Source organism: Tamandua tetradactyla, chromosome 5 (assembly GCF_023851605.1).
Source record: "Tamandua tetradactyla isolate mTamTet1 chromosome 5, mTamTet1.pri, whole genome shotgun sequence".
Classification (NCBI taxonomy): domain Eukaryota; kingdom Metazoa; phylum Chordata; class Mammalia; order Pilosa; family Myrmecophagidae; genus Tamandua; species Tamandua tetradactyla.
The window spans coordinates 76,516,006-76,539,483 of NC_135331.1; the positions used below are offsets into that span (position 1 = coordinate 76,516,006).

The 23,478-nt window shown below is 38.5% G+C and overlaps 1 protein-coding gene across 1 annotated transcript in view; it reads left to right on the forward strand.

Moving 5' to 3' along the window:
• KCNMB2 (potassium calcium-activated channel subfamily M regulatory beta subunit 2) overlaps positions 1 to 23,478 on the forward strand; it is a 126,557-nt gene that overhangs the window by 36,979 nt on the left and 66,100 nt on the right. The window contains exon 3 of the mRNA XM_077159376.1: positions 16,295 to 16,513. Within this exon, the coding sequence (XP_077015491.1) occupies positions 16,295 to 16,513 (219 nt within the window). The remainder of the gene's footprint in view (positions 1 to 16,294; positions 16,514 to 23,478) is intronic.

Consider the following 23,478-nt stretch of genomic DNA (forward strand, 5'->3'; position numbering starts at 1 on the left):
CATATCAGACACTTCCTGGAAGATGGTTTGGTTTTTTCCATTTTCAAATTTTTGCCTTTTGTGGCATGAATCAATCAGAATAGGCTAGATTACGCTGTAGTAAAAAGCAACCCCCAAATCTCAGTGGCTTAAAACAAGGGTTTATTTTTCACTCATGCCCCATGTCCACTGCTGATTGATGGGAAATCTGCTCATTACTGTCCCTCAGTGGGCAAGGACCCTGGCTAATGAGTGCCACTACCCCGTCAGCTCAGTGGGAAAGAGGCCCCTAGATGGTCTTGTACTGGTGATTAATCTGCTGTATGTTTAGTGTAAGAATAAAAACTGCCACTGTTCACTTGGCACTTTATTTGCTTCTCTTTAAATACTCGCAATGCACCTCAGGCTCGGAGGGGACGCGAAGCTAATCCTGGGATGCAAGGCCAGTAAAGATAGAGCTACATTTCAAACCCAACACTTCTCCAGACACCCCCAGAAAATGTATTTTCCAGAATAGCACATTAACTGGAAAAATAGCAAGTAATATAACTTGCAATTAATAAAAAACATTTGATTAAACAGAAACATCTCTTATCTTGTGATGCCAAAGAAGACTAAATAATGATATTACTTTAAAATAGCATATCTGTGAGGGCTTACCATTTAAACGACACTGGGACAGGGGGAATGTTGACTTTGGACCTTAAAAGGGTCTGCTTCTAAGTTCTTTTGCCAGACTGAGTTGCCCGCATTCACAACCACTCATGCTTTCTTGACTTTCTTATCAAAGAACAGCCTGTACGCTCCTTTCTGGACCTTGATGTTTTGCAGCTACAGGGAAATGTCTAAGTTCCAGTCCCATGAGCTATAGAAACACCTGACACAGCACCGGCAGCTTGTTCACCTCTGCCCACGCAGCCAACAGTGTGATGGATGGCTTGGGGTGACATTAGTAATAGGCACCAGCTTTCAGAGGGCTTCTAAAGGAGCCTCTGTGGAAACAAACAGAATCCACAGGTTCCTGATGGATTTGTACAGATGCCTACTGTGTAGTGTAATCAGAAATAAGTCAGAAAGTCAGAGAGAGGAATAATGCTAAAAAAGTATTTTTTTAAAAACTGAGAAAGAATGCTTGATTTTTAAATTAGTCAAAATTCTGGTGTCAAGCAATGATAAGCAATGCATGAATGTCCCTGCCCTGGTAATCATAAAGAAGTCTGTGGAGAGATTGCAGAAAGCCTATCTATCAGCTTTCAAAGAACAGCAGGAGCTGAAATAACCTCAAGACCCAGTTCTCCCTTCCAAGTCCCGAGCCCCTACAAATTCCATAACCAAGCATAGCTACAATAGCATGTGTCAAACTTAACTTTCATCTCTTATCCCAAAATCAAGCAGCTAATGGTTCCAGGAGTGCATTTCAGAATGCAAGGACTAAACCAGCTTTTCTTTACATTTTTAATAAACTATAGCTTGAGGGATATCAGCTTATGTCTCAAATTTCCTTCTCACCACTTTCTAGGACATACATTTACCATCATTACGGTCAGTGGGGAAAAAATAGATTAAGGAATGACAAATTTAAAACTTATCTATGGTTCGATTCCCAGACCATGCACCTGAAAACAAACAAATTTGTCTATGGTGTCAAACACTCAATCAACAATCATTTGCTAAAAAAAAATCCCATGTGGGGTGATGCAATGGTGGCTTAGTGGCAGAATTCTCACCTGCCATGCCAGAGACCTGGTTTCAATTCCCGGAGCCTGCCCATGCCAAAGAAAATAAAAAAAATCTCATGTACCAGGCATGTGCTAGATAACTAGGAATCAACAAGCTTCCAAAGTAGTGTTGGAGATAAACAAAAAATAGTAATTTCATTAAAAAAAAAAAAAAGACTATAATGGATCTATGCAGCATGGCTTAAGAAGCTGTACATAAACTACGAATTGAGGGTGAAGTCAGAAAAGATTGGAGATGACAGCATTATTCAGGTCTAGATCCTACCAAGTAGATCCCCAGGACCATGGCTTTGCCAATAAAATTCAAGATATTCACTGAGAAAAGGGTTGTGTATGATAGTATTAGTACTTAGCAAATGCTCAAGAAGGCGTTAACTGACTGAATGGCTATAAATGGACAATAATATTCCTCTGAGATATCAGAGGACATTAGTGTTTCTGTTAAGTTAAAGTTGCTGTGTTTGCTCATTGACAAATGGTTGGCATTAACTCTATAATGTTAATCTCTCCTCCTCCCAAACTGTTTGCCTTCCACATTGCCTACTCCATGGATGACACATCTACCTACCAAGACAGAGGTTTGAGAATAAATTCTCCTTCCCTCACTCTCACTCTCCAACTCTAATTCCACACCAAGTCTGCTCTCCAACCCCACTTCCACCCTTAGTCCCAGCCAACATCACCCCCAGCCTTAGACCTGAACAAGTCTGCTATTGTCCCCTTCTTTACCAATCCATTCTATTTCAAAATATCAGCAAGTGTGATTTTTTTTTCTTTTTTTTTTTGCTTGGGCAGGCACTGAGAATCAAGTCCAGGTCTCTGGCATGACAGGTGAGAATTCTGCCTGCTGAGCCACTGTGGCCCACCCTAGTGTGATATTTTTAATCATCAAATCTGATCGTGTTTCTCCTTTGCTTAAAACTGTTACCAGATCCCCATTGCTTTCAGGATCATGTCCAAGATCCTCTATCTGGCCCCGAATCCCTGTATGAACTGGCCCCCACCCACCTGGCATATTCAGTTTTTACCACCTTCTCTCACCTCTGAGCTCTAACCGCTAGTGTTCTCCAAGTTCTTGCAATGATCCCAACTTCCTCCTGCCTCAGAATCTTTGCATATCCTGTTTACTCCTCCTGGGCTCCACTTTAGACCTCAGGTCAAATTTCACTTTCTCTGTAAAGTGTCCTCTCTCCATAGCACATCTGCCCCACCTATCTGCTCCAGTTATGCTGTCTCACAGCTCTCAATTTTTTCCCTCACCGGAATGTAAACTCTTAAGGGCAGGGACCTTGTCTGTCTTGTCCTCCAATTACAGCTTGTCTGTGATCATTTCTCTGTTCTCCCTCCTCACCAGATTAAAATGTCATGACATCAGGGACCATATCTAGTTCATAATGTGTCCCCAATAAATATTTACCAAATCACTCTATCACCATGTAGAAGGCGATCAAAGTTCTTGGCAAGTTCACATAATTTTATGAAAATATACTATTTCCAGTGGTCAATTAATATGTAGTTTGTTAAAATGCAGAAGACAGATGGTGTTTGCAAGGTGGGAGAGAGTAGGGGACTTACTACCTGAATTTCCAAAGCAATGTGCCATGAGATAGAAGAAACGCCTTTAGATAATAGAAAAATGCGCACATGAGTGTCTGTGCACTCACAATACCTGGGGGATAGGGACAGAGAAAGAGCATTGGGAGAGGAATCAGAACTGAGGGTCCACCCCACCTCTGTAACCGATGGACTCTGTGACTTCAGGTTATGGTCACTTAACTGCTCAGTCTGTTCTTCATCTATAAAACTAAAATTCCTATTTCTTTCCTGCCTACCTCAACTGACACATTGAATGACAGATTTCATTGCATAAAAAGTAGCAGGTCATTGTTGTATAGCCATAGAAAGAGTATCTTCTTATCCCCACTGTTTTAAGTGATGCCTTTGGGTGCAACTCCAGATATTTTCTTGCAGAGATAAAGAAATCCCTCAAAGGCAAATAAATTGTCTACTTGGACAGTATGACCAAATTTCGAGTGAATTACCAAGCCTGATAAGAGCTCTCTGTAGGGAAGATGTGACCTAACGGAACATTACTCTTTCCTTGTATTTAAGAGTGATTGGTGAATATGGTTTCTGAAGGTGAAGAAGCTAAATCTTCCTGACCTCCAAATTGAAGCATCCTTTGAAAAGGAGCATGCTCTTGAAATAAAGGAAGACAATACCCTTTGTTTTAGTCAGGGTTCTCTAGAGAAACAGAATCAACAGGAGATATCAGTAAATAGGAGATTTATAAAGGTGTCTCATGCAACCATGGAAAAGGAGGAGTCCAAAATCCAGAGGACAGTCTGTGAAGCTGGTGGCTGCAATGAAGGGACTGGCCGAACTCCACAGGAGAGGCTTGCTGGCTGAAGATCCAGTGAAAAAAAAGTCTCTCTTCTTAAAAGCCCTCGACTGGTTGGATTATTTTGTTGTGGGAGTCATACCTTAGTTGATCACAGATGTAATCAGTCACAGATGCAATCAACTTACTGATGGTTTAATACACCAGTCTTCCAGTTTATCAACCAGCAATGAAATATCTTCACAGCAGCGTTCAGGCCAGTGTTACCTGACCAGTCAACTGGGCATCATCACTTGGCCAAGTTGACAGCTGAACCTAACTATCATACCTTTAAAAAAGCAAACATAAATTCATATGCTTTCAGAGGCAAGCAGACAACATCAAGATGAGATGTGAGAGAACTCTTCCTAACTCAATTTATAAGGTCAACATTGCTGTAATACTATAGTCAGATAAGGATATCACAGAAAAAGAAAACAACAGACCCATTTTCCTTATGAACATAGAGGCAGAAATCCTCAATAAAATACTAGCAAATCAAATGCAACAACATATTGAAAGAATTACATACTATGATGAAGGGGAATTTATCCCAAGAATGCAAGGGTGGTTCAATAAAAAAAAAAAAAAAAAACAATCAATGTAATACACTGCCTAACGGATCACCTCAGTTGATGCTGAAAAGGCTATTAACAAAATATAACATCATTTCATGATAAAAACACTCAGAATAATAAGGATAACGTAACTTTCTCAACATGGTAAAGAGTATATATGAAAAACTCACAGCTAACATTATACTTCATGATGAAAAACTGAAAGCTTTCATCCTGAGATTAGGAAAAAAACAAGGATACCTTCTATCACCATGCTGTTCAACACTGTACAGGAAATCAGAGCTATCAGGCAAGAAAAAGAAATTATAGGTATCTGATTGGAAAGGAGGAAGTAAAACTATCTTTAGTCACAGATGACAAGTGTTTTATATCAAAGATCCCAGAGAATCCACAAGAAAATATCTAGAACAGATAAACAAATTCAGAAAAATTGCAGGCTAGAAGATTAATACATAAAAATCAGTTGTGTTTTTATATAGCACCAAAAAATATTCTGAAATGGATATTTAAAAAGCAATCCCATTCATAATGCTCATAAAGGAATAAAATATGCAAGAATAAATTTAACTAAGGGGGGGAACATGTATACTGAAAATTACAAAACAGTGCTGAAAGAAATGAAAGAAAACCTAAATAAATGGCAAGACAGTCTGTGTTCATGGAAAGGAAGACAATATTATTAAGATGTCAATATTACCCAAAGCTATCTACAGATTCAACAAAATACCCACCAAAATCCCAGCAGCCCTATTTTGCAGAAATGAAAATGCTGATCCTCAAATTCGTATGGGATTTCTAGGATCCCCATATAACTAAATTAATATTGCAAAAGAAGAACAAAATTGAAGTTCTCACACTTGTCAATTTTAAAACTTACTACAAAGCTACAACAATCAAAACAGTGTGGAAGACACATAGACCAATGGAATAGAACTGAGAGTTCAGAAATAAACTGACACTTCTACAGACAAATGATTTTTTACATTAACTGAGGAAATAATGATTTCTTCAAAAAATGGTGTTGGGAAAACTGGATAGCCACTGCAGAAGAATGAAGGTAGACCCTTACCTCACACCACATAAAAAAAAATTAACTCTAAATGAATCAGGGGCCTAGACCTAAGAGCCAAAAATCATAAAATTCTTAGAAGAAAATAAAGGGGGAACATTCATAACCTTGGATTTGTCTATTATTTCTTAGATATGACACCAAAACACGAGTAACAAAATAAAAAATAGATAAAATGGACTTTATCAAAATAAGAAACTTTTTGTACATCAGAGGACCCTATCAAGAAAGTAAAAGACAACCTACAGATTGGGAGAAAATAATTGTTACCAGTATCTCTGATCACGGTTTAATATGCAGACTTTATAAGAACTATTGCAACTCAACAACAAAAAGACAACCTAATTAAAAATAGGCAAAGGGCTTAATAGATATTTCTTTAAATAAGATAATCAGTAATATAATAAATGGTCATTAAGGATGTGAAAGGATTCTCACCATCATTGGTCACCAGGGAAATGCAAATCAAAACCAGAATGAGATACTACATCATACCCACTAGGATGTGGTTTAAATGGCTACCATTTAAAACACAGATCACTTTTGACACTAAGCAAAAATAGAATTACCTTATGACCTGGCAATCCTACTTCTGGGTATGTACCTAAAAGACTGGAAAACAGGGACCTGGACATATATTTGTACACTGATGTTTACAGCAGCTTTATTCACAAGAGCCAAAATCTGGAGGCAAACTAAGTATCGATCAAAAGATAAATGGATAAACAAATGTAGTATATACACATAATGGAATATTATTAAGCTGTAAAAAGAAATGAAGTTCGGATGCTTGTCACAGCATGGATGAACCTTGAAGATATCGTGTTGAGTAAAATAATTCAGACAGAAAAAGACAAGTATTGTATGATCCTCACTTATATGAAACACTTGGACGAGGCAAACTTCATAGAGACAGATGGCAAATTACAAGTTACCAGGAGCAGGGAGGCAGGGCAAGAAGAAGGAATTATAGCTTAATGGGTGAGTGGTTTTTAATCTGAGAACATGAAAAGGAAGGGATAATAAATGTTGGTGATGGTAGCTCAATATTGTAATCAATACTACTGAATTGTTTACTTGAATGTGGTCAAAATGAAAAATTTTATGCTTTGTGTTGGTTACTACAATAAAAAGAAAATAAAAGATGAGAGGCAAGTCAGGTGAAGCCTTTCATATCCTACAGATTTATGGAAAACATAAAATATTGTCCAAACCAGAGGGGAAAGTGGTGCTATTTAATAATTACTCCAGGGCATTTGGCCATAACGAGATCTCCCAGGAAAACCAGGACATCCAGGCACTCTGACCACGCACCGCAAGCCTGCCTAAAACAGACAGCTCCCACTGATGTGAGAACGCCAAACTGCTACTGCAAGATCTTCTCATTTTTCAAGAGAATGAAGAAATTTAGGCTTTTATGTAAAATGCTGGCAAGTGAGACATTTTTTTCTTTTAAACACTGAATGTGCCATGCAAAATACACCTTTAGACAGCCATCTTATGGCCTCAGTCTTTAAGGATTCTCTTCTTCACTATTCACCATCATCACCATCAGCAGGACTATTGTTCTCCCGAGACAGGTGTCTATCACCCTGTGCTCAGGGGGAGACTCTTTGGTGAATACATTAATGAATACCCACATGTAAAGGTGTACTCAGCGCTATGTACTCTGACTTATCTCATTTAAACTGCCCAATACCATGGGATTGGAATTCCTTCTGTATTCCACTTTTTACAGAAGGAAAAATAGGCTCAAAGTAATTCATTTCCTAAACAGCAGACCTGGGATGCAAAATCATCAATCCTTCATGAGTAACCAATTAAGAGGAATTTAAAGCCATAAGCAGCAGAAAGCTAGGAGACAGGGGAAGCATTAAATCCAAAAAGAAAAGGGTATGAGAGAAATATTCTTGACTTTCTAGCATTAATAGGGTCTCAATATTTGTTGAATGAATGAACTTGCTTGTGAACTTGTAGTTTCAGTCCTGGCATCAGTCATAGGAAAAAGAGTAGACTTAGAGTAAGATGCATCTGTATTTGAACCTCAGCTTCACTGTGTGTGCAACTGAGTTTGGGTAGTTTTTTAAGCTATCTAAGCTCAGTCCCTCACCTATAAAATAGACATAACATTTACTTCACAGGACTGTTTTAAGAAATAATTGAAATGACATGATGGCATCACCTACCACATGTGAAACTCTAGCACACGGTAGAAGCTTCATGAATGTTTATCTTCTCTCAGTTCTTTTGGGAGGAAGGGGAGACATCCCTTGTTTTTCCTTTATCATGATTATATTAGTTTCCTACAAAAGGCCTCTTACCTACCATCAAACTTGTCCCTACTCCATTCTTCCATCCCTTAACTGAATCTGGTCTGCCCTTGATGATGGGAGGATGTTGGTATTCTCTGGGCTTCCCATTGCTAATTTCAGGGGACCATATCCTTCATTCCGTCATGAGAAGAAAAGGCCTCTCTTCAAGGTCAAGACTGTCCTTCTCAAGTTGGACTGCCAGGACGTAGCCTGGGCTCTGGCCCACAGGAGAGCACAGCCAGATGCTTGCTCAATGAATGGGCTTAACTTTTCAGTGATTTAAATCCCTCTCTTGTAAATCCCAACTCCACATTTAACCAAGGCTCATTTACCAGATTTAGAGTTGTTCAGCAAGCGTAGAGAGGTCCGACACTAACAGGTGATTAATAAGCATCTGTCCAGTTCGTCAGATTACAATCTGGAAGAATAAACGTAAGTCTTAAAAGCTCACCGTGCTTAATTATTGAGATGCACTGATTTATGGATATAAAGAGAGGTAAAGAGAGTCTAACTGTTAATGTCCATCATAAAAACACATTTGACTGAGGAATCAAAGCAATGAAAGTCAAAGAGCACCTTAGTAAAGGCAATCTTGCCATCAGTATGTATTTCACGGAGTATGGCCATTAAAACCATTCTACATGAATGATTAGGGGAGTTGGGAATATCAATTTAGAAAGACTCAAATGCTACTAACATTCCTAAAACCCCTACAGGAATAGCTCTCTCTTCCAAGAGTGCAGGGACCTATTTCAGACGTACTGTACACCTGTCACCCAAGCATTGGCCACAGGGAAGCTCTAATCTGAGGCTCATTCCACACCTTCGGAGTCATCACTGTGGCAAAACAAAGGACTCTTGTGACATTGGATGTGCCACAAAATTTACCCCTTTTGGGTCTCTAACACATTATTATACAATCATGGGAAGAATAATTTTTTTTGACAAGGTGAAAACTAAAGCAAAATCTTTAATGTCTACTTTGTCCTGAATTGGAGAAAAAGATGCCAGTCAAGCTCCATTAAGCATGTTTATCACTAGAGCAATTAACGTCTCCACAGTTGAAACCTAAGGTTCTTCTCTCTGTCTCCCTGCACAGCCACAAGGCAGTCAGCAAAGAGCCCTTGTTGACTGAGCAAACAAGGATATAATGGGGGCTGTTGAAAACATTCTCAAAGTGATACAGGAAGAAAGACGTATCTATAATTCCAAGCATTTGGCTGGGAAAGGGGGAAATCCCTGAAAGGGGTTTGAGCTGATGGCCTCAAACACCTTAGAATACCATTCATATGGCTGTAGGCTACCATTTCCCATCCCTGTTCCTGGTGTACAATGACAGGAAATAGTCAATCCTGCCCAGACAGAGTGCCAGCTAAGTTTGGAGGAAGGAGCTGAGGCCTTGTCCAAGACTGCGGAAGCTGAGGCTGTTGTATGAAACAGAATCCTGAGGGAATACCAAGACTAAGTGTACAAAACAAAGTGGGTGTTGTTCCTAGATGGGAAAGTGAAGAGAAGACAAGACTTGAGATGTGAGCATCATAGCAATGTGGCAGAGTGAGCAGGAAGGGGTCCAGGAAACCTATGGCCACATCATGTCACAACATTCTTCTCTCTCATAATATGCCCTCTCCCCAAAGTATCTGCCTGGTAGAAATTAGAAGGGTCTGTAAAACTGTAAGAAGTTAGAGTAATAAACCAACAATGGAATTTGTAAACATAAATGTATATTTCTAAGTTTTCATCAAAGCAGAAATGATAAAGAATTGTTTTGTCAGTCCCATAGAAAGATCTGTCACAGCCACCTCATATATCAGAATATATCTACCCCACTTCGACCCCAAGCACCAACCTCCTCCTTATATCTCCATCCTCCAAGGTGGCAGAGGCTCAGAAATCTTCAGAATAGCTGAGCTTTCTCATCTTCTGAATTTTCTTTGGGAAAAGCAAACATAGACTCTCAAGTGCTACTACAAGTAACATGAGTCCCCAGGCTCCTGCTGTGTTGACAAAATTCTGCAGGAAAAAATGGACTTGGTTGGAAAGAGCTCTGGTTGCTGTAATTCTCTAATAGTGACATTTTCCAGTCTCTGCATCGTGTCAATCACAAAGTTCCTCAGACAGGAAAGTGTCCTGATAGCAAACTGTTTCAGTCACCACAGGGGGCAAAACACTAACATAAAAGCTGCTCAGGGATATAGCCCAGAAGGTTGACTTTTCATTTATTTCTATCTCTGGAGCTCCATGGTTCTATAAGCCCCAGCATTAAATTTTAAGCATTTGATGCAGGAGGATCAAGGGGAAGCCAGAGGAGTGTTTGGCTTCATCGATCGCTGGTCTTGTTATGAATTTTCAGCAAGAAAAGGAGGGGCATTGCTTGAAGAGACTGCAACTTTGGTCAGAATGTATAGCATCTATTTCTGGGGATTTGTGAAACGTTATCATTAACAGATTTTAGTTTAGAGGTCTATAGGTATGTAACCCTCAAGAAGGTCAATATTCACTAGAACAGATTCGCTACAGTGATAAAAGTTCAATCTTTTTTTTAACTACCATCAGAGATGGAAAGAGATCATGGTCTCATTGAAATCACTATGATTAGAATGAAATACACTTAAAGTAACAAGTTAATAACATAGTATATCACATTAAATGAAGCTATAATGGGTCTTTTATTATTGAGCATTGTGCCTGATAAATTGTTGACATGATAAATATAAAATAATAATCTGAAATGTTTTTTTGCTCTCTTAGGCCTTCAAGTAATAAGAATTTAAACCATTTCATTTTAAGGCTATAATGCAAATTCTCCAGTTTTCCAGCATAAAAGTCTTTTTCTATAATTGTGTAGGATGGTACATAAGGAATTAATCTTTGAGAGAAATAAAATAGTAATTTCAGTCATTAGAAGAAAGTTGATGTTTCACATTTGTTTATAGTTTTTCACTCATTCATTCAAGTGAGTTAAATGAGTGAATAAGAACCTCTCCCCTATGCTATGCTAAATATTAGGTGGATAGTGATGACCAAATTCCATCCCTGTTTCCAAAGAATAAAATCATTTCACATACCTTGTTTCTTCACATCCAAGTAAGGCAGAACAAATGTTCATATCCATTGGCTCAGCCTCATCAATTCCTCTTTTTTTTTTCTTAACACTTGAAACAGAGACTCCATGGAGTCCTCTGACAAAAGTAGATGCCTCCAAGAAGGGCACACAAGAACTTTAAGGGATTTCAAGAGCAAGAACAGGTATTCCTAGGACCTGTGAGTGCACCCAGGCAGCCATAAATCTCTGCAGGCTGAGTTTGCTCTTGTTTACTCCAGCTGTCAGGTATCTCTCTACAGGACCAGCCACTCTCCACTTTTCTGCCCTGCTTTCTATTGCTAGTACACATCATTTACAGAGAGAGGGTAGTGGTTAACAAGCTAACTCTAGAGCCACACATCCTCAGTTTAAAAGTGAGCTCAGTATGACCCTGAGAATGCAACTTAACCTCTTTGTGCCTCAGTTTCCTCATCCATAGAGAAATTAACAGAACCTACATCATAAGGTTGTTGATCACTATCTTCAGTTTACCGACGATAGTCATAAATTGACAAGGATCACACAGCTGTTAATTCACAGCTGTTACACTCCAAAACCCACGCTCTTAAGGGCTGAGCTAATATAACTGACTTAGGCTAATCCTTGACTCCTTCTCAATTTCAATGTGGACGGATCAAAGTGCTCCTGACCTGAGCTCACCACAGCCTTCTCAGCCCCAATTCTACCTCAAGGTTCCATTCTGCTTCCTATTTCAAATCCCAATTCATTTTTTCATGACAAATCCTCTCAATGTTTTCTGGCCCACTTAAAGCCAGGCATCCAGGCTGGACCTGTTTGAGGGCCTCAAGGCGTGAGGTTACTTGGTTTAAAACAGGATCAGATGGAAGGGACTGTGGACATGGCAGGCAATGTGATTGACAGTTCTAATGTACCTGTCCTAGTCTGCCAAAGCTGCCAGAATGCAACACACCAGAGGTGGATTGGGTTTCAATAAAAGGGGATTTATATAGTTAAAAACATATAGTCTTCAGAGGAAAGGCAGCTAACTTTCATCTGAGGTTCTCTCTTACATAAGAAGGCACAGGGTGACCTCTGCTGGACTTCCTGCCAGGCTTCTGGGTTCCAACAGCTTTCCCCAGGGTGATTGCTTTCTGCATCTCCAAAGGTTGGGCTAAACTGCAAGTGCTGAGATGAAGTATGCTTGAGCTGCTTGGACTATACTGCATTGAGCTCTCTCTTTTAAGCTTCCCATGAATTAAATTAAACATCACTCATTGAGGAAGGCACTCCACATAGAGATTGCAAATGTAATCAGCCATAGATGAGTTTCACAAGCTAATGAGTCAAATCCACAGCAACAGAACTAGGCACCATCACCTGGCCAAGTTGACAGCTGAACCTAACAACCACAGCACCCAATCTACAGAGTTTTAAGGGTTTTAAGTCTGGGGACTAACCCAAGCTCATTTTGTTACTCGTTGCCAAAGGTAGAACTCCAATCTGGAATTTTTTACTTCAAGATATGTGAGCCTTATATTCCTTCTGAGATATTTCTCTATGTATACATGGAAGCTAAATTCTACCTAGCTTGGAGCCATCGCTTTACTCAAAAGTGACTAGAACCAAAATTATATTACAGCAGCAGCAAGTAAAAAAAAAAAAATTAAAAAGAATTGAGGAACATTCCAGCTATTTACAATACCCTGGAATGTAGTTTGCTCTAAAAGCATTTTGTTCACCTTAATGTAATAATTTGTCTCTTGTAAATATTTGTTCTTTTGTCCTCTTAAATTGTATATCAAAATGTCCTGTTTGATGCCAAGGAAAGAGAAACTTTTCAGAGTTCTGTCAACTCAGTTCTTGCCAGCTCAAAAATTGTCAACTGTCATTTCCAGTGGGAATCATGGGGTCTTACTAAGACTTTCAGAATAATTTGTAAAAAATTCAACGTTTAGAAAAAGGAAATGGATGGCTTCTGAGTTAGAGTAGGGAATTGAGCAGTGTGTGATGCAATGCTTTTTCTCACTCCTCAGTAGAGATTTTGTATTTACTAAGTGATTTTCCATTAAGAGACTAATCTCAGTCTACTTCCTTACTCCTGGGCCGGCAGGAAATATTCTGAGTTTTATGCTTTTAGCCGGTTGGGATTCGTGTTGACAAATAGAAGGCAGCTATAAAAAAATTGAGAATAGAGTGCCACACTTGAAGTTATCCTAAAACTATTCCTTAGAGACATCCTGTGGCCTTGGTAACACCATGTCCATTATGTTGAAATATTGACTGAGACTTGTACTCTGCTAGGGAAAGCGAAACATGTGCTTATACTTAAGAAACTCAAGCAACTTATCTTTTACTGACAAGTAATAATGCTTACAACAAACCAAGGAGATCTCAGTTTAACAAGCAAACTTCCTGAAGATCTCATGGGTAGCAGTAAGAGTTTTATTAATGACTTCCCTAGTAGTTGAACCCTGTTTATCAAATTACCCATAGAGACAGCATGGACTAAGGGAAAGAGGATCCCCAAGAGTCCGAAACACTTGGGTTCTAATCCTTCCTCTGACATGAACTTACTGTCTTTCTGAGCCTTCATTCCTTCATCTGCAAAAAGGGGAACATCCATCCTTATCACACACTCATGAAAAATGGATGCATTATATGAGAATGCCTTCAGAATAACAGAAAATAAAGGGCTTTTCCTTGTCTCTTATGGAAAAGCTCTATTAAAAAAGTGGTCACTACAACAAGACAATTTGGCACTCTTAATAACAATCCTGTCCGATCTCAGGTTGTATCACAGCTATAAGCCCCAAGAGTGGTAAGAAGAGTTATAGAATAACAATTCAAGTCCAACTACTCAAAAATTGGTTACAAGTTTGCTTTTATCCTTCCCTGCTTTTCTATAAAATATGCGAGGATGTTTATAGACACCTATCTGTTAGTTGAGAGTGAAAATTTCGTCTAGATACTGTTCTGTGCCATCTGCTCATTTCGTATTCGGCTCACCCCCTCTCACTCCTCAGAACAGTCCTGTGGAGGGAGGAGAGGCTGGAGCCTTTGAAGATCTGACGCTGGCACTCACCAAGAATTTTCATAATTTGCAACTAAGAAATACTTAAAGCAATAAACCTGGGTAATTAATTTGGCATTGCTCAAAATTCTGAGTATAGAGAATTAATTAAAGGCAACATTTGAAGTGTTTGCAAGGGGTAAATTAGGGTAAAATTGTGACAGCCAAATTTAACAAATTGGAATATTGATGTGTCAGGGCAGAGGTGTCTAAGAAATCATTTTAACCTTTGGAAAAGCTGATTTGATTTACCATTTCAGAGTTTTCTTCTGCTTTTAATTTAGTGATGCCACTTAAAGTAACTATGTAAGATTGCAGACAGGGTTCACTCCCAAGGGCTTGGGCAAGAAAATTACAGTAGAATTATGGCAGAGCTTCCTCTGACTGTTTGTTTGTGGCAGCCAATGGACCTTGGATAGTCCCAGGACATGTGCTTCAAGTAATGCCCAAACAAATGTGAGCATTTAAACTGTTCAGTGTCAGTCAATCAACAAATACATATCTGCATATCAATGAATGTAGTCTGGCACTGTTGGGTGTAGGGATGGGGGAGAGACCAAAAGAGCATGTTAGACATATTCTTATAAAAGGAAAAGAGGAAGAGACAGCCTACACTAAATATGAGTGAGAGATACATCCATTAATTACTTTCAGACCTTTGAGTTGGGATCTCTTACTCTTTGCTAAAGTTGCCACTTGGAAAAGAGGTCAAATGGGAGTTAGAATAGTCCACTCACTTTGCCACTAATATAACACAGTCTTATGAATCAATGACGTTGGTGGGGGGAGGGGGAATGGTTTGAAAAACAGGACATGGAGGACATGATGGAGACCTCGGGAGGGAAAGGAAAAGGAGGGAGAATTTTGACATTGTTTTTCCCCCAAAAAAGAATGTAAGGGTAATAATGTAATCCCCTGTTAGGATTTTAGTCTCTGGAAGCCATCTAGAAGAGATATCAACTTGACTTCTAAACACTCTCTATGGCTGGGGGCAATGTAATGGCCAGTCACCCAGTCCATGGGAGTCCAACAGCCCCTTACTCTAGGGCCTGGTACATGAAGGCATCTCCTACCTAACTTTATCTCCTCTTACTTTCCTCTAATCTGGTTTTGTTTGGGGAGGTCACTGAGGTGACTGGACATGCAGTGCCCAGAATGGTCCATTCAGACTTCCACACCCACACTAGACCTGTGGGTTAGGCTTTCCAGCCATAATCCTCATTCCACATCACACATCAGGTGGTAGAGTGCACGGCTCTCCCGCTCAGGAGAACCTCAGAAGGTAATGAGAGTGAACTTTTCACCCTGGCAATCCTAAAGAGATTAAAAGTAATTCCCTAGGTCCATCCATGTTATTACATGCTTCATAAGTTCATCCTGTCTTAAAGCTGCATAATATTCCATCGTATGTATAGACCTAGAGAACATTATGCTGAGTGAGTCTAGCCAAAAACTAAAGGACAAATACTGTATGGTCCCACTGATATGAACGGGAATAAACTTGGAATATGTCATTGGTAACAGAGTCCAGCAGGAGGTAGAAACAGGGTAAGATAATGGGTAATTGGAGCTGAAGGGATACAGACTGTGCAACAGGACTAGATACAAAAACTCAAAAATGGACAGCACAATAATACCTAATTGTAAAGTAATCATGTTAAAACGTGAATGAAAAGTTACAATATGCCAAAAGTTGTGCTATATTCAGAAAAAAAAGATAACCTTCAGTTGAGGGAATCAGAGGTGATTTTTGATGCCCATAGAAGAGGCAGCATTTGTGTGGTGCTCAGATACATAAGTGAGATTTGATGCTGGGTCATGTGTCCCACAATGTGAGATAGAGTCCCCTCTACCATTGCTGTGTTAAAGCATCAGGTGAACTTGCCCAAGGTCATAACACTTCATAGGAACATCGTTGGGCTAGAACTGAGTGCACCCAGCTTCCAGGCCAGGCCCAACTGGCAGGACCCACAAAGAGCCTGCAGCTGCAGTGACAGCCTGTTTAGCATATTTGGCCTTGGTTCTAGGTTATGGGCTAATAACAGAAAGACTGAAATTCCTCCCCCACAGCCTTTGAGTAAATGGCCATTGCATCCCCATGTTTGGGTGTCTGCTTTGCAGCAATCACTGGCAATGAAATGAAAGCTCAGCGTAGAGCAGATGGACCGTATCCCCATTCAGCCTGTCACACATTAGGCTCCCCCAAGTCCCCTGCATCCCGGAGATGTGAACGCCAGCAGCAGGTAGAGGGAAGCATGATCGACAGCTCAGAGAGCACAAAGCCACAGCAGACCATGTCCACTTCCTCCACCTGGGGCAGCAGCGACAGGAGACACACCTGTACACTTGACTCCTGATAAATGCTCCACAAAAGAACCTAAAATTTCAAAATTTAAAAAGCTTCAAAGAGTCATTAACAGAAAAATCATATTATATTGTAAATGCCCTCATGCTGATTTTACAGTTTAGCATTATTTTTATTTCAATTACATATTAGAGGTGGGAGGCACCATAATCCTTTCAGGTGTGGACTCTCTAAAAGCTGTTATCTGATTAAATTTTTGTTTGAAGCTAAATGTGGAGTGGAAAATGCATACGCATATCTTAGAAATATTTTGTCATTTTTGTTTTGTTTTTGGATCATTTTAAGAAACAAAGGAACCTTTAACTCCAGTAGGATCATTGCCACCTTTTTGGATCAAGCAGATGAAATAAAATGTCAGTGATATTGCTGTGATACTTTTGGTTTTGCTAAGGCAAAAGTTAATTAATTTGGGGGCCAGAAATGGCTTTATTCAGATAGCAAATTCTCGATAGTCTCTAACATATAAGACACTCTCTAGACTAGTATTTTCCCACTTGTTTTTAATCCTGAGATCAACAAATTTCTCTTTGGGTTAAGGCTGTGCCATCTATAACACAATCTTCTGAGTTCCACCCAACATCTTTGTCAAGGCCAAAGGAGCTCCCCAAATATCATTCTCATTCCTAAAGCATCATATTCAGGTCACCCAAGGCAGGAATACGGAAGGAAATTATGCCAGAGAGAGACTGAGAAAGACAACAGTCAAACGAGGAAAAACATTAAAAATCTGTTGTCAAAACAATACTTAGTCGGGGTCAGGGTTCAGCCACTCTGTTAAGGAGGATATACATTATTGCAAACTTTTAAGCTAAAAACTGAGTGAATTCATAAAATGGAATAAATATTATGCAGTCATTAAAATTTTACTGTAGAAATCAATTTAATTACTGAAAAGCATTATGATAAAATGCTACCGTAAAGATGAAAGCAAATTTAAATTGTGAACAGCATGATCCCATTTTAATAAAAAATACATTAAAGCATATATAGTATATATTTTCCATGTATATATTAAAGTAGATATAATACAAAGGAATTTTTTGGTTGTTTGGGTTTTTTGGCATGGGCAGGCTCCAGGAATTGAACTCGGGTCTCTGGCACAGCAGGCGAGAATTCTGCTCCTGAGCCACTGATGCACCACCCTACATCAGAGTTTTAAGATCACTCCTGTGGTGCCAGAGCAGCAGTTCATGCTCTTGGGTACTCTACTTAGGCACCATCTAGAATAAGCAATGGAAACCCAACTTTATAAAATATATGGTATGCACATCAACATTTTAAATGCTGCTGATTATGGGTGATAATTTTTCTTTCTTCACTTCTTTCTTTGTTTTTATTTTCTTTATACTTACCAGTATTTGCTAAACATTATTCTATAAGAAGGAAATAAATTTAAGGAAAAGAGAGAAACAAAGAAACTAGCAGAAAAATGTGCAGGAGCTAAGCAAGAATGGGTATGGTGAGGTGACACTTTGAAATGGGCCCAAACACTAGATTTGAATAATAAATACAGCTTCTAATAAAAGTGTTTACAACTCAGACGTTCCTTAGAGGCAAGTACCAAGCAGGGACTTAAAAAAAAATAGATTTTAGGCACTTAAAGAAAAGAGTGATTGTGCAAAATATATTTAGGCTTCATTCTTTTACTGCTTATACCATTTTAAGATCAAAATGTCATATAACTTGATTTACTAAGGATGGGCACCAGCTGAACTTTGGGGCTTTGGGGGTTTGGGATTAAGAATTGGGATGATTTCTTTAATCCCTAGAATGCAATGAAAATGGGAAAGCATGAGGACTTCAAAGTAGCATACCTTTAATGACTAAAATACTTAACTTGAGATGTAGGCAGTTTCTCTGAGTCTGAATTAAGTTGAAATGAACTTTAGCTTATTATAAAGAAAACATCCAAGCTTGAACAAGGGAACCAGAAACAAAATCATGGTGAACAATACTCCCTGATTCCCTTTCCTTGCCTCTATGTCAGAGTTTTAAACTCATTCCTCCTGTTGTCAGAGCAAAAGTATTACGGAGCATTCTGCAAAGGCAATCATCTAGAATAAGCATAGAGGTCCAATTTAATTTTTAAAAAGCAAAACACAGACGATATAAAAATATATCCATCTTATGCTGTGCCATACTACCCAAAATCTTCCTTTATAGATGTTATTTACCTGAGTCAGCATTTCCTTGCATTCTACCCACATCCTTCTAGTTCTAGTTCTGATTCTGCAAAACAAAGGATAAATTTTCATGTGGGAAAGAGAGCTTTGCATGGAAAATATACAACTAATATGGTTTGCATTTTTCTTTGTTACTCAATACAAATCATCCCATGTCACTGACCTACTAAAGCAATGTATCCCACATATGAAGAGTAGAATGTGTTACACCAGCATATCCCTTATGTTTATGAAATCATTCAATAGCAATTCTTATTAAGTTTTCATTAAGTGATGAAAACTGTGCCAGGCACTGGAGAAAAGCTATAAGCAATATAGACAAAGTCTCTAATGTCAAGAAGTTGGCCCTCTGGTTGAGGGAAAACACTATAAACAAATAAGCAAATGTAAAACTTAATTTCAAATTAATTAGAAAGTCCAAGTCAAGTGATAACCCAGGAAGGAACTGAATCATTATTCAAAATCTTTCACCCAAAAACATCAGGCCTAGATAGTTTTTGAGGAATTTTTTACTAGGAAAAGCTAACTGTTGTATTATACATATTGTTTTGGAGTGTAGAAAAAGAAGGAAAGCTACCCAGCTTTTGATGCTAGTATAAACTTGATACCAAACATGAGCAAATACAAGGCAAGACAATATAAATATATGCAGATGAAATATTAGAATCTGTTAGAAACACAGATGAAATATTCCTAGGTGAAATCCTACCAGAGAAGTTATCACTGTGTGTGTGCATGTGTGTGTAGGTTATTTTGAAAAATCTTCTGGTGGGGTTTATCTAAAAAATGAAAGGCAGTCCAACATCAGAAAATTTATTAATGTAATATAACTCAGTAACAAATTAAAAGAGAAAAGTTTTATAATCATCTTAATATACACACAGAAAAATCATTTGGTAGAGTCCAAAATTCCTTCATTATAAAGACTATTAGCAAACTAAGATTAGAAGGAAACTTCCTTAACTTGATAAAGATGACTAACAAATGCCTCTATAAATATCACATCCAATTGTAAAACTTTTGTTACAGTCTCATTAAAGTCAGGAAAAAGATTAAAAAAATGTAATTTCAGATTGTGAGAAGGATTATAAATTTAAAATTTTTAATGGTAAAAATTGGAGACAAGAGGAAAAGCATGTGGGGCTCTTAGAAGGAATGGTCATAAAGACCTCTCTGGGGACATGATGTTGAGCTGAACACACAAAGATGAGAGGGATTCAGTCAAACTAAGATTTGGAAGAAGTATGTTCCTGGAAGAGAGAATATCTATAGAGGAGACTCAGCATGTACAGTGTGGCTGGATCACAGTGAGAGGAGGAAGAGTATGACACGAAGAGGTTAGAGAGACCACACAGGGCCCATAAGGAGTCCAGATTTCAAGAGCAATGGAAATCTATTAATAGACTTAAAGCAAGAAATGGCCCAGTCTAATTTTGCTTTTTAAATATCTCCAAGAACTGTTGGATATAGATTATAAGGGGCACTGGAAGAAGTAGAGACCCCGATAATGAGGCTATTACTGATTTCCAGATGAGAGAATGTTGATAGCTTAAAACAGGGTTGTGTCGTAGAGACAAAAAGAAGTGAACTGATTAGAAAGATATACTGGAGGTAGAAATGACAGAGCAAGGAGAGATATTTTGATGTGGGGAAGCATGGTGAAGTAAAGATAGAAATCAGGTTATTCTTAAAGTTCAGGTTTGAGAAATCAGGTACACTACATTATTACTTCCTGAGTTAGAAAAAACTGAGAGGAAATACATGTTAGGGAAGGAATTCGGCATTTGATTTGTACATGTCAAATTTCATATGCCTTGAAGACATCTAAATGGTGTCAGAAGGCGTATGCTTGAGTTTGGAATACAGGTTATAAGTCCGGAGCATAAATTTGGGAGTCACTTAGCTGTAGAGGTATTTAAAACCATGGAACTGGATAAAGTAATCTAGAAAGCATAGAAAATGAAGAGAAGATATTCCTGGGTTAAACCCTAGGTCACTTCAACAGTTAGAGAGCAGGTAGAGGTTGAGGAGCCACCTAAGGAGACTGAGGAACAACCAAGGAGGTGGAAGAAAACACAAGAAAATGTGATGCTATGGAATCTAAGAGGCGAGAATTGCTCAGGACCTAAGTAGTCAACAATGTTGAATGCTGGTAACAGTTAAATTGAGATAAGTCCTGTCCCTTGTCTATGAGTCCTTAGAAATCACCATTGACCTTGAAAAGAGGCTTCAGTGAGAGATGGGGATTAACATCCAATGGGAGAGTACGAACAGTGAATGAAAGATGAGGATGAGAAGACAGCAGAAATAGCCAACCTATTTGAGACATTTCCCTGAGAAGGTTAGCAGAGAAATAAGTAACTGATGGGAGAGGCAGCATCAAGGTAAAATTTCTTGGTTTAATACTTAACATGGAAGATTCTAGAATCCTGCTATTGGAGTGATCAAGTAAAAAGGAAGAGATTTATGATGCAGGCAAGGCTGTAGAAGAGAAATGTTTGAGAAGGTGGGAGAGAACAGGATCCTGATGAGAGGAAAGGGAAAGATCTTGGATGAGAGAAAAGATATGAGTTCCATGAGGGAAAACAGGGAAGTTGGGAACACATATGGGCAGATGTATAGCTCTGTCATAGAAAAGGCAACACCTTCAGTTAGAGAAGTGGGAACTGTGGGAGGTTTGATGAGAGAGGTGAAGATATAAATTGTTTCAGAGTGAGAAATTGATCTCACTAGGGAACTATAGTTGGTGGTTGAGTGCTATTTGAGGTATGCAGTCGTTATTTAATGTGAAACCAATATGTCTAGGTTTTTAAATTTTTCTTCAGTAATGTTTGGTTGCTACTTTGCAGGAACAGAAAAGATGGGTAGCTGCATTCATACAAGGTTTTGGTTTAGTCAGATAAGTAATAAGAAGGGAAAGTGAGGCAAAAGAGTTAGGGGATGTCCACAAGAGGGGTTGTAATAAAAGACCATGAAATCAATTTAGCTAAGGGGGGATATGAAGAGAAGAGGGAGGGGTTGATGGATTATGAAAAAAGAGGCAGTATCACTGGGCTGGAGGATCAAAAACCTGTTGCAGAGAGAATACTAGGTAGCTCTGAGATACTGCTGTTGACCAAAGTAAAAGATACTTGAAATCAGGATTTCTGAAATGATGCAATTACTGATAATGATAAAATTTGGAGTGCATGGAAGAGTAAATAGTGTAGCCACTGTAGAAAGCAATTTGGTGGGTCCTCAAGAAGTTATATATAGAATTAACACAGGAACCAGCAATTCTACTTCTAGGTATATACCCAAAGAAATGGAAGACAGGGTCTCAGAGATTTTCACATCAATGTTCGCAGCAGCATTATTAACAATAGACAAAAGGTGGAAATGACCCAAATGTCTGACTACAAATGAGTGGATAAACAAAACGTGGTACATACACATGATGGAGTATTATTTGGCTATAGAAGGAATGAAGTTCTATGACAGGTTGCAAGATGGATGAACTTGTAAACATTCTGCTGAGTAAAATAAATAAAGATAAATATTATATGATGACACTTACATGAAATATCTAAAAATAGGAAACCTGCAGAGACAGTAAGTAGATTAGAGGTTACCAGGGCATGGGGAATGGGGTAACGGGAAGTTTTTGCTTGGTGTGTATAGAGTGTTTGTAAATAAAAAATAACAAATAAAGTTTAAAAAAAAGTTAGGGTATGACTATGAAAGTCAGTAACTAAGATGAAGAAGGGTATAAAATATATTTTGAGCCTCAGCAATTTCTTGTAAGGGAATCAAGCCAAAAACACCAACTTGGTGTGCTAAAGCAAGTAGTGGTGGAAGTAGTAAACTATGGGTCATATTATACTCCTGCCATTTATTAGTGGCATAATGTGGAAAACCTCAGAGGCTCAATTTTGTTATCCGAAACGTGGGGGATCACAATAGCTAATTTACACTAATAAGGTTGTTGTCATTATTAGATGGAGTAGTGTATATTAAACTGATTTTAAACTAGGAAACCATTACAAAATGCTAGTCATAATTATGATTATTTTATAGACAATGAAACCAAGATTCAAGAAAACTAAGTAATTAAGGTTGGAGAGTGCTCTTTCAATCAAGCCGTTTACCATTTTGTCCATCAAATACAAAATCTAAATTCCATTTGTTAAACACAATTTTTTTGTGTTTTGATCTCTGTGTGAATAAATCCTTTTATTAAAGAGCATGCTGACACTGTTTTGATCTTTGTGTGAATAAATCCTTATATTAAAGAGCATGCTGACCCACTGAACTATAATTTTTCATGAATTGCCGTCGAAAAGTCAGGCATTACTAAGACGTTGCCATTAAAACATTCTACCTCCTTGGGTCATGGAATGAAAATCAGAACAAGTAATTTCTTCGTGTATTAAGACCTAATGCAGCAGGTGTGAGGGTAGTTCAGTGGTAGAATTTTCGCCTGCCATGTGGGAGACCCGAGTTCGATTCTCAGCTCATGCACGTCCCAAAAAACAAACAAAAATTAAACAGTGCTGCAATAACAGGATGCTCACATGAAAAAAAGAATGAAATGTGACCCCGCCACACAGCATACAAAAAAAAAATAGCCCAAAAAACTAACGTAGACCATTTAAAAATGGTTGCGAAAAAGTGCAATCAGGGAATGCTTATTTCCGTATCAATCAAGTGTCATGCATATACTGAACTAAACTTCACCAAAACACAGAATAAATGATCTGTCCTGATCCAGGGCATTG